Source organism: Pinus tabuliformis, chromosome X (assembly GCF_031772625.1).
Source record: "Pinus tabuliformis cultivar Carrire ecotype Pingquan chromosome X, CPIR1, whole genome shotgun sequence".
Taxonomy (NCBI): Eukaryota; Viridiplantae; Streptophyta; class Pinopsida; order Pinales; family Pinaceae; genus Pinus; species Pinus tabuliformis.
This window is the reverse complement of record NC_142308.1, coordinates 26,405,783-26,418,040: the sequence shown is the minus strand read 5'-3', so window position 1 is coordinate 26,418,040 and position 12,258 is coordinate 26,405,783. Positions and strand designations below refer to the sequence as shown.

At 39.1% G+C, this 12,258-nt stretch overlaps 1 protein-coding gene across 1 annotated transcript in view; it reads left to right on the top strand.

The window, feature by feature from the left end:
- Positions 1–282: 282 nt before the first annotated feature.
- The window catches only part of LOC149138146 (threonine--tRNA ligase, mitochondrial 1-like), a 238,096-nt gene continuing 226,120 nt past the window's right edge, over positions 283–12,258 (top strand). The window contains 2 exon segments of the mRNA XM_089446457.1: positions 283–704; positions 4,310–4,421. Of these exon segments, the coding sequence (XP_089302583.1) occupies positions 304–704; positions 4,310–4,421 (513 nt within the window). The 5' untranslated portion in view covers positions 283–303.

Here is a 12,258-nt window from a genome sequence, read left to right as displayed (position 1 = left end):
CTCCCTCCCTCCCTCCCCTTCCCTTCCCTTTCCTTTCCTTTCCTTTCCTTTCCTTTCCTTTCCTTTCCTTTCCTTTCCTTTCTATGTCCAAATTAAATTTCCTTTCGAGGTCCAAATCAATCAATGTAACACCCTACATAGCCATCTCTATTTTTAAAATAAACCCGTAGTGCCTTTGTGGGCAAATTGAAAGCAAAGAAGACCAAACTCACTAATTAACTTTATCTTAAACTTAATAATAAGTTAGAAATACAAATGTAATACTATACAAGTCTACATGGCAAGGGGATCGAACCCGAAACCATGTTTAGCGTCCGCGTTCATGCAAAGCAGCCTATTAGGGTTGGCTTGGCGCCCAAGCACTGGACCTGGCTTCTCCAAAGCGGACTCATACCCCCCAGTCCACGTATCAACGATAAAACCGCAGCAACGCAGCTGAAATCTTCATTTCTATGTAAGCGAAAACCCGTGCACAGTGTCAAATACGCTTCGAACCCTGCGGAACGTCAAATACGCTTTTGCTTTGGCAGCATACAGAGGGAAAACATGGGCGACGACGGCGCTGCTTCTCCCGTATCGCCCCAGCTAGCCTTGAAAGGCAATGCCTACCTGCAAGTCGTCATCCCAAAGCGCATACAAATGTTCGAGCGAATTCAGGCAGAGCAACAGCTTCACCGTCTACAGATCGGAGGAGAACCTATAAGGTTAGTATTATTAATTTTTATTTATGTCGACAGTCATTACATTTCTCCGACGCTTGAACTTCGAAAGCTTGAACCTTGCGCTAATTGTGAGCCCTTAAATGCTTTCATTTTCTCTTAAAAATTTCGGAAAGCGTTAAAGTCCTCGATCGCTCCAGCCTTGTGCTGAAATTACTTTCAAAATTTTTCAGATTGAGTGAAATATCTCAGGAACTTTCAAGTCCTTGACAGGCGGAAGCATTTTGCCGAAGGCAAGCTTTCAAAAACTTTCGTTTTCTGTTAAATGTTAAATTTCCCCGTTGCAAGGACGGAGAACCAGAGGACGTCAAGTTATTATTAACTCAATGCAATGCACAGCTGCGAAAAAATCATATAAATGATGATCTCGCACACTTTAATGTACAGCCATTTTGCACAAAATTATTTTTGTTTGATTTCTTTGCGCATTTGCATGGATACCATTTACGAGGTTCCATGGACAAATCAAGCTAAATTGTGCTGAATACCTGTCGAGTAGTTGTTATTTTTACGTATTGTAAATTAACTGAGTATTGTGTATTGTCCTTAATAATTTTACAGTGACATAATAAATAAGATAATTTTATTGATGTCCAACAAATGATCACACTAAGTCGGTCAATGGGGCCACAAAGTACATCCAGTTCCAGTAGCAGCTCCTGTTGCTACTCTATCAAAAGCGGAAAAAGTAACACCTATTCAAATGATCCCTAGTCTGATTTTGATGCTCAAGTACCCAGACTTGTTTTCAGACAAAATTAAAGTAACTTTAAAGAGAACTTCGAACTAACTCAAGTTAATATAGCTAAAATTGAGTAAATTAATTGCAATAATCACCTTTCCACTGGTATGCCTCCCTTTACAGTAAGTTTACCTTATGGTTAGGGTGCACCTGCACTAACTGATTGCAGATTGGAGGATGCAACGTTGTCTGCAATTAGGGATTGTAATGTTGAAAAAAGAAGAATAACATGTGGGTATAAGGATAACTCGAGGTTGGCAGAGGCTACACAGAAGATGCATGCAGACAAACAATCACTGTTCTGAGTGGGAATTTCAGGTTGATGACCTGGTTTTACTTAGATGACAGTCATATAACCAAGTGACAGCGACAATGAGAGGGGCAGGCAAACTTAAGCCGTATTTTTTGGACCATGCAGGGTGATCATTCATATTGGAGTGGTTTTTTTACTTGTTATGCTCTTGAGCTGCCTCCGAGGAGTAGAATTCGTAATGTTTTCCATGTTTCTTGCTTGAATAAGTTTGTGGGGGACAATGGTCTTTGGAGAACTACCATCATTGGATAGAAGGAAAGATCATGTTAGAACCTGGAAGATTCTTGGCAACCAAGGAGTGCAGTTTAAGGCATTGGGTGTTGAATGAGTACCTTATCAAGTGGAAGGGGTTCCTAAGGAGGATGCATCTTGGGAATAATTGAATATTCCTTCTCACTTTGCTTTCTCTTTGCTTGAGGACAATAATGTTGGAAAGGTGGGAATTGTAATGATCCAGTTTGTTGAGGTTTAGGACAATTTGCTGAGATTACAGTATGCTGAAATTGAGGACAATTTACTGAAATTTATTGTGCAATGTGCAGGTCTGTTAAGTGATGATAAACAGTGATATCTTGCTTCTCTAACAAGTTGTTAATTTGCTAACTGTCCCATTTTGCATCAAGGTTATGTGGGGTGTGTGTAAACTCCATCCGAGGAAAGTGCTTTTTGTGTTAATTTACTTGATTCAAGGCACTTCTAAATCGCTGCACGAAGGAATACATTGCTTTTACATTGTCCTTGTTTCCAAGTTTAAATCTCCTACATCTCCAACTTAGTTATGCTATTATTTTTTGTGATCTCCAATCCCTTTAGAAGAGCATGAACCTCTGGCAAGTTATTAGTACTTAAGCTAAGTTGATGTAAGAGCATGTACTATGGGCCACGTGGCAGGCACTGAAACTTTTTGCAAAATTTTAGGGGCCCTGGGCATGCCTACAATCTAGATTAATTAGAGGCTCAATTAGAGAAAGTAGTGGTTGCTTGTTGAGCCATTTTAGGGACAGTTGTAGAACCCATGGTTCTGTTTTTAAAAAATATCCAATAGGTGTTAGCAATGAAGAAAATTTTCTCTAATGATGTATGAGAATCACTGAATAAAGAAAAGAGATTTAGAAGTGGAGTTCAGAGAAGTAACCTCTCTTTTACTCAATCACTTATTTTAATGGACTGCCCAGGTTTCTCATAATAGGATGTGTCCTGAGCCTGACTGCTCAGATATCACATAATAAGATGTGTCTTGAGTCTTGACTGTGTGTGTTAGGATTTCAGTGCAAGAAGCTTTTTCTGGAACCACATTGCGTGATTGTAGGTTTTTTTGGGTATGCTCCAACAGAGGACTGCTGCCTGTCTTTTTGTGTGTGTTTAATTCCTCTGTTATTTTGACTCCTGTGCAGTAGATCTTGTTTAATCTTTTTTGGTAGATTTATAGACTCAATTCCATAGGACAACATTGCCAGATGGACAGTAGGGCAGAGCAGTGCGTTAACTGATCACTTCTGTAGATATATAAAGCTGACTAGGAGTGAAATTTGTCCAAATAAAGAGTAGGGCAGATAAGATAAGATAAGATAAGGTAATTTTATCAATGTCTAACAAATGACCACAAAAGTAGGTCACTGAGACTGAAAATCATCCAGCAACTTAAAGTTTAATGCGGGAGCACAAATAAACTCCTAGAACAATGACCACAAAGGTGGTCCAGATTGGGTTCCAAATCTATTGGGAAGGTGAGGATGGAGAGGCACAGGGAATAGAAGGTTTCTTGGAGAAACTAAAGTTAGATAAGATAATTTTGTTAATGTCCGCAAATGACCATGGAAAACTCTCAATGGATAGAGTCATCCATATTGGCTATGGGGCAGAGTTTTAGAATTTAAACGAGATATGAACTTAGATTTTTATAGTTTGGGTACAACAATTGGGGAGATCTTTTGACATAGAAAACATTGAAGATGATACCAGGAAAGTAAAAATTGTGGTGGCCAAACTGAAATCATATGATGCTTTATGTTGGGATAATCTTCAAAAGGCCAGAAGAAGAGAAGGAAAGATTAAGATTGCGGGTTAAGTTGTCCATGCTTGAAAACACAACAATTTATGAGGTTGCAAAAGAGGACCGATATGCAACAAGATATTGTATTGGTAGCAACAAGATGCATCAATTCGACAAGTGCCTATGAGAGAGGGGATTGTACCTAAATGTAAATTTAGAGTAGTAATATCAATCTAATGTAGGCATTTTCATGCACTGAATTGATTTTCGTTTGATTGGTTACATATTGAGGTGACCATTTGGAAAATACATCTTGGTGGATATGGTATGTCTTTGGGTGAAGTGGCATTTTTTTGTTTTAACTGACAAGGTTTAACTTGCTAATATAAGTTGGAAGGACATTTGCCGTTTACAAATGCAATGCTTAAGTTTCCTGGTTCATTCTTTGTAATTGAAAATTATTTTATGGGCTGAATCTTTAAATGGTGTTATGGTTTGATCTTTTATATATATATTCAATTATTTCTTGCTTGTTTTTGTAGGATTACTCTTCCAGATGGTCAAGTCAAGGAGGGGAAAAGATGGATTACTTCACCTATGGATATTGCTAAGGAAATTTCAAAAGGATTGGCTGCATCAGCGTTAATATCAGAGGTGGGTGTTGATTTGCTATAGTTTCTTTTGTAGTTTCTCATTTGCTCTTTCTTTATCATCTATTGATGTCAATGTGATATTCGAGGAGGTTATAGTCACTTGAGATTTTCAGTTGAAATTGATACTTTATCTTTTTCTTCTCTGCTTATGTTAAAGAAAACTCACATCTGGGTGATTGTTTTAAGTTCTTCAATGTGTGTGAATGCTTATGTATTGTTATTGGCATAGCTAGCACACAAAAACTTCAATATTTTAAAAAATGTAAATTTTGATTAAAGCATTGACTAGATGCTAGGGGTATCTGCAACTGAGTTTTAGACTTTAGTGCTGAATTTTGTACCATTGAAATTTAAAACTATGTAAGCAAATCCTAAATAGGGCATGATATTTAATTTTGAGGTATGCAATTTAAAAACATCACCCATAGTCTCATGGATGGCAGCAACCACTCCCATAACCATCTAGCACTAGGTTAAGCCATAAATAGAGCCTAATTAACACAATACATATGTTAAACTCCCTTATTAATGTGACATTTTTTAGAATATATATCAACAACTGAGTGAAAAATGTCTCTTTATTAAATGACACATGGTTAAGGCCTTGGTTGTAGCTTTTGATGAATTTTATCTTGAAATTTGAAAATTTCAACCCTAGTTAGATTTCAAGTCAAATTTCAACTGAACTTCAAGTTGAACTTTAAATTTTGAACAAGTTTAAATTTTGAACAAGTTTTCCTAGGTTTTCCATTGTAAAAAAGTTTGCATATCAAAGGGATTTGATCCCTCTTGGTGCTTGATAACAAAGTTAATATGGATCTATATTGGTTATTATCGAATGTTGGTTAATAGGGTTGATAGTTTTGCACTATCAATTTTTTTTGCATTCCATGGTCATGAACTTGAGCTATGTGACTTAGGTCAAGGTTATATTATAATGCTAGGTTTATTATTTACTAGGGTTGCTATATTTTGATGCATTAGGAGATGATTAGATGACAGGGTGGTATATCTTTAAAGAGAAAAACTACTATATAAAATTGTTACAAGAAAAATAACCTATAGACAGAAAAATAAACCTATAGACATAAAATTGTTTAGATAGGATGCATGGTAGAGATGGGTGGTGGAAACCCATACAATACTATTAGTCTCTAAACAAAGGTACTATGAGTATATTGGTGATTGTTTTTAAAGTATTTTATTATCGTCCACTTAAACCAATATGGCTTGTGGAACATGTTAATGTTGGAAATACGGGGGGGGGGGGTGAATCAATATTTACTTTCATAATTGTTATTTTATACCAGTTAAGATCACCTAAGAACATAACACAAAATGAACAACATCAAAATAAATAATTTTATTAACAAGAAATGGCGAGGACTCCAATCCTCTTTTTACATCAATCAATTTGTACAATAGGGCTTATAATTTCTTCAGGTTTCCTACCCTGGATGAAGACTCCAATCTTCAACAAACCAGGCTCCAACTTGTACGGTGCCAAGCTCCAACTTGGTCTTCTTGAGGACTCCAATCCTCTCAACAGTTCAGGCTCTGACATGGTTTTCCACAAGGCTCTAACCTTGTATGAGGGCTCCAATCCTCTAGGGCCCCAACCCTTTCACTTTGCTTCAATTCTTCAAGGTGTCTTCAAGGCTTCAAGACTTCCAATGTATTCATCATGATGGTGGCATACTTCACCATGGCATCTCTCCACACCTGTTGAGTGGTTGCCTCTTGGTAGCTGGAATGCTCGGAATCTAACAACTCCATCACAAGTGCCATATACCTTGTGTACCTCCATGGTTGTTTGCTTTGTCGAATTCTGATGTGCTAGGAGCACCAACTTGCTCTCGCACCTCTTGGATCAATTGGTCTACCCATCTCGCTCTCCTTCTCCATGTGTTGGGAGTTACAACCTGAGTGGTCTCCACTTTCTCCTCCAACTGCGTGTACCCCTTGTCCTCATGCTGGTCGGCCTGCCCATCAACATGTACAACTGTAGTTTGAGGTGCCAGTTGAGCCTCTTGCTTGGGAACTTGCTGTTCCTCCTCAAGCATTGTAGCCTGCTCTAAGGACTCTTGAAAGCCTTCTTTCTCCCCAAACTCCAAATCTCTCTTGATGGTTGTCTTCCTGAGTGTTGGTATGTATACGCTGTACACGTTAGCTGTCTCGTTGTAGCCCACTAAGATTCCTTTCTCTGTTGTGGGCTCCAACTTTGATCTTTTCTCCTTTGGTACATGTCAATACACTAGGCTGCCAAATATCTGAAAATGTGACACATTCGGTCTCTTGCCTGTAAATGTGTCCTCTGATGTAACCCGCCCAATCACTCTGTGTAGGCTCCAATTCCTCAAGAAAACTTTTGTATTGCATGCCTCAACCGAAAGAAACGTGGGTAACCCTTGGTCATGTAACATGGCTTTGGCCGCTCCAACTATTGCCCCGTTCTTGCACTTTGCCACCTCGATATGGTAAGGGTCATATCGGGTGGTCAGTCTCTCTTGATGCACTCTTTGGTACAAAACTCCTTGAAGTCATTTGAGGTGTACTCCCCATCGTTGTTTGACCTCAACGCCTTGAATTTCTTGCTAGTCTGGTTCTCAACCAAGGCCTTAAACTCTTGTAACTTCGAGAAGACTTCTTCCTTTTCCTTCATGAAGAATATCTAGGTCTTTGTTGAGTGATAATCTATGAAGGTGAAATAATACTTGTACCCCATGAGGGATACTGAGGAGAAGAGACCACAAACATTTGAATGAACAAGGTCCAAGGTGCCCCGGGCCCTGCTATCTCTGCTAGGAAAAGAGGTTTTGACATACTTGCCAAGTGTGCAGCTCTTGCACACCTCAAGCTGGTCCACGTTGCGTTGTGGTAGCCCTGTTGCTATCTCCTTGAGAATTTTCAATGTGCTGCAGATGCCCCATGCGCATATGCCATAGCTCCCCAAGCTCCTTGCCTTAGTCATTGCTCCTTGAACTGGTCAATGCTGTGACCGTCTCAAACTACAATCTGTATAGGTTCTTATTTTTGACTCCAATCTGCTTAGCTACCTTGGGGGCTGAGGGTTTTATAAGCACCCTACGCTGTCTAAAGGTCACCTCATACCCCTTATCCTCCAATGCTGAAATTGAAATGAGGTTCTTCTTGAGCTCAGAAACATAAAGGAAATCTTTGAGAAACAAAGGGTTTCCAGACTCCCTCTCAAATCTAACTATACCAACACACTTAGCTTGATACTTCTTGTCATCTCCCATCTCAATATGAAACTGCATGTCCTTCTCTTTCAACTTGCTAAAGTGGTACTTGTTCCTTGTCATGTGACAGGATGCTCCGTTGTCTACATACCATAAACTGGTAGTCACTAAGCTTGCCATGCAAGCAGTAAGTGAGAACTCATTCTCAAAATGAGAAGAGAACTCGTCTATCTTTGCAGAGACTGCTTGTTGGTCCTTCTTGGACCCTTTCTTCCGGTTGGGGCAATTAGTAGCATAGTGCCCAAACTAGTGGCATGAAAAACACTTGATCTTCTTGAGATCTTTCTTCTTCCTCTCTCCCTTGGAGCTCGACTCACCACCATCATTGTTCATATTGCCCTTCAACCCGCCTCCTTTGCTGGCTAGGGCAAGGTTCTCTTCATCTTCAGTCTTGGTGTGGGAACTTGACTGAGCATGTTTGCAAAGTTCTTCTTGGACACAATCACCCTATAATTGCTCCCAATCTGGAAGCTTCTCTTTGGCACATATTCCATTTGTAAAGGTCTCCCGAGCTTTTGGTGAAACCCATCAGGGCAAAACTCACCAGGTCTCTATCTGGAATTGCCTTACCCACACTGCCTTATCCACACCAGCCAGCTTGTCCCTAGCTTGGGTAAAGTTGGTGAGATAAGACATCACAATATTTGAATTGGTCATTTTGATAGTTCTAAGTTTATCCTTCAACACTAACTTTTTGGCTTCACTTGAACCTTGATAGAGGCCAATAATGGTAGTCCACATAACTTTGGTTGACTTCTTCCCGGTCAAGTGAGGGATGTTGTGTTCTTGGACTCCTTCCAAGATAATTCTCCTTGCCTTGGCATCTCTTTTGTTATGCTGAGCCAACTGTTGAAGGTCATTGGGGGTAGCTAGGACATTATCCACAAACTCCTACACCCCTTGTTCCTCCAACCCCACGCTAATTCTCTCACGCGATGAGCAGAAGTTGGACGCGCCGTCCAACCTATTCTCAAATTGCAAACTCTGATATGCCATACTGCCATTTTGCTTTGTCTAGAAACCCTAACAGCCAAGTGGAATTGGTGAACTTGCTCCCTCTGAATTGCAGAACCTGCTCCTAAAGATAAAAACATGCTTGGTCTTCAATTAAAGGCCAACTCTGATACCATGTTAGTTTTCCTTAAAACCCAACAAATGATTTGTAATTTTCTAAGTTCGTAACTAGAAATAAAATTCAAATTGCTCTTCTGAACTTAAATCACAAACAAACTGAGTTTTTTAACTATGACATACACAACAAAAATAAATAACGCTGAAGACAAAGCACATTCAACACATAAGACACCAGGAATACCCAAGAAATCCCAACTTCAGGGAAAACCTGGAAAATGTGTGTGTTCTCTATTATCTTAGCAAAAGGTTATCTTTAGAAAAATTTATAGCAAGGGGACACTTCCCTTTCACAACAGGAAACTACTGATCAACTCCACAAGGAAAATCAAACATCGTCCCGCACACTCGCTTTGCTATATGGCTGCGCAGTACAACCTTCCTACGCCCTATACGCGTTGTACAAATGCGCAACTCGACCCCTTGCGCCCTTGTGTGAATCGTATGGCCACAGTGAAGCTGACTGAGTTAGGGCTATTGAACCCTCTCTCTCTCACTCCTTGGTTGACGAATCTCTACTATTTGTTGAAAACCCTCGTCATATTTGCCGAGATAAAACACACTCTTGTGCTAAATTGATTTGGCCACCTCGCGCCCTATTCCTTCTTGTAATTCGACTCGGGCCCCACAGTGATTCTCAATCGCTGAGATTAAAACTTGATGAAGGGATGAGATCAAATCATAAGTTGACTTTAGGAATTTAATTTTTTCCTAAGTACAACTTTAGGAAATAGTTAATTAAATTAAAATTTTAGTAAGTGACTGTCTTCTGGGACCTTTGCTAGCCTTGGCACCTAGGCAAGTAGAACCCTTCCTCCTCTACTCCATCAATAAATCTTAGGAGAGATAGATCTAGTGGACCATGATGCAGTCCCTAGATCCTTTCCCTCAGTATAGCTCCCTCCCTTTATGGTTGCCCACACTTAATTTCGAGGGAGTTTTCATGTTTTAGCATGTAGACTTCATGTTTTAGAATACATTTTAGTAGTCTTGCTTTGTATTGACATCATTGTACTTAGTAGCCCCATTGACTTATTTTTGTGGTCATTCTTTGGATATTAATATAATTATCTTATCTATCTCTATTTATATTCCAGATTTTGGGTCCATTTCTCTCCATATCTATTCCTAACTTATCCATATCTCTGTTTTAATTGTTCAATTAGGGCAACACCTCACTTTATTTCTCTTTCTTTTTGCTTCTTGCTTTACTTAGGAGTTGTATACATACATGTGTTGCCAATACATTTGGTCCGATTGACCTAGCTTTGTGGTCATTTGTTGGATGTCAATAAAATTATCTAATCTAACCTTATCTTATTCCATGCCTTATTTTAGTCATAGAAAATACTTGTCTTTATGCTAAGAATTATTTACAACCTAGGAGGCCAAGAGTTTAATCTAGTATTGTGGAGACTTTTGTATATTGATGTGGAAATGCTATACATTGACATGTGTTGCCATTATGTACATATATGTGTAGTGGTTGTGGAGTTGATGTTTATAACATGCTTCCTATGCAACATTTGCTAAGATGTTATAACCTACTTGTTTGGTTGACATAATTGACATAATTTTCCTCCTTTTTTAGGCTTTGATCTTTCCCATGTGTGCAAGGGTGTGATCCATATGGGATGTGAGTGCCTAGGATGTAAAGACACACAGTTGCCTCTAGATGAGACCTCTCAAATGCTATATTGCTTTATGTAGGTTCCATTTGGATGTGGTAAGACAAAGACTGCTAGCATCATCCTTCTTCTTGATGGAGTGCTTGTACGTTGGGTCTCCTTAGAGATGCATAATGTGGAGGGGAAGCCTATTATCAAACTTTGCTAGGATGGAAACCTCCATACGAGGAACCTACGAATGATGTCATTCAAAGGATTAGGGATATGGAGGCACAAGGAAGTGCATTCTCACTCATGCAACCTCCTTTCATGTACCATCTCTCTTGCACTCTTTTAAAAAACCTTCAAGACTTTAAATTAAAAGATGCAAGTGTGAAGAGTTTTTTAGCTATTATGGCAGACCTTGTTCACTCATTTGAGTCTCCCTCATGGTTGACATTGATCATGTGTTGATAATGTTAGCAATTGGGATTAGACTTGCCCACTGAGGTAGCAATGGTTCTAATTACCTTTTTATGCAAATAGGTTACTTCAGTTGTAAGTTTGTTGAACTAATTTTGTATAAAATTGAACTACAATACAATGATCCTAGAGGGAAGGAAAGCCTCTTTCTTGTAAAGTGGCATTGAAATGTATTAAGCTGAAAATATCTTGTTGAAAACGAACAAAGGTGCATAACTTGTTTGTTGAACAACAACATTTGATTTTCACAATTCCATGAGTTGGTATCATAATTGTGATTGCTCATGGTTAACATTGTGTAGTGACTAGTAGCTTGCTAAAGTCACAGTAATAATGAGATAAGTCTCCAAATTGTGATGTGAAGGCTGAAAAGCTGCCAATGTTGTAATAAATTGGAAGAGCCAAAAATTTGATGTAGAAGTTGATTGGATCGTGGGAAAATTTGAAAACCATATGTGTCATAAAAACCAATAGCCATGTCGTTAGATGTAGAAGCCATGGTATCCTAGATTATGTCTATACACATGTATCACCATTCAAGTTGTTGTTGAGCCAAAATAATTTCCATAGCATGAAGAGTCAGGTTGTGGTTTTTTGAGCAATGAGAACATGTTAAGTTTAGGTATGTTCTATGCTAGAGCAATTTATTTAAATTTTCACAGTTAGCAATCCCATCAGCATTAAGATAAACTGCAGATAGAACATAAATATAAAACGCAGAAGACAAGCCAAGACAAGAGGACACAAGATATGGCGCGAGCCAGGGACAAACCCCACAATGTGTGGGGAAACCCTTTGATCAAATCTCCTTTTATCTTCAAAGTTCAACAGAGAAAGAGAGAGAGAGAGTACATTTACAACAGAAGTCAACACTTTGACTTATCTAGATCTAGCATAGATCATTTCGTATAATGATTAGATCAGTTGAAGACATTCTGTTTCAACTGATTCTCAAGGTGACTCCTTCACATATCATCGTGCTGCATCTCGTCCATTTGCTGCACCTTACTGTGTACTGCACCATGCTGCATCTCGTCCACTTGCTGCACCTTACTGTGTACTGCACCATGCTGCACTAATCACGATAATCATCATGCCCCCCCATGTTCATGATCTTATTATGCTGCCCATACTAATATGCATCATCATCATGCTGCTGTCCTTATAGATGTGTATTATCAACATGCTGCTGTGCATCATGTCCAAGTTCTCATTCAACTGCTGCCCATGTCCATGTTCTCATGCTCCATGTCATCATGCATCATTATACATCATGCACTTCATTCATACATCATTCTGCTCTTCCATGGCCTTATGAAGCTGCTCATGATCTTGTTTATCATCATGCTGCCCATTT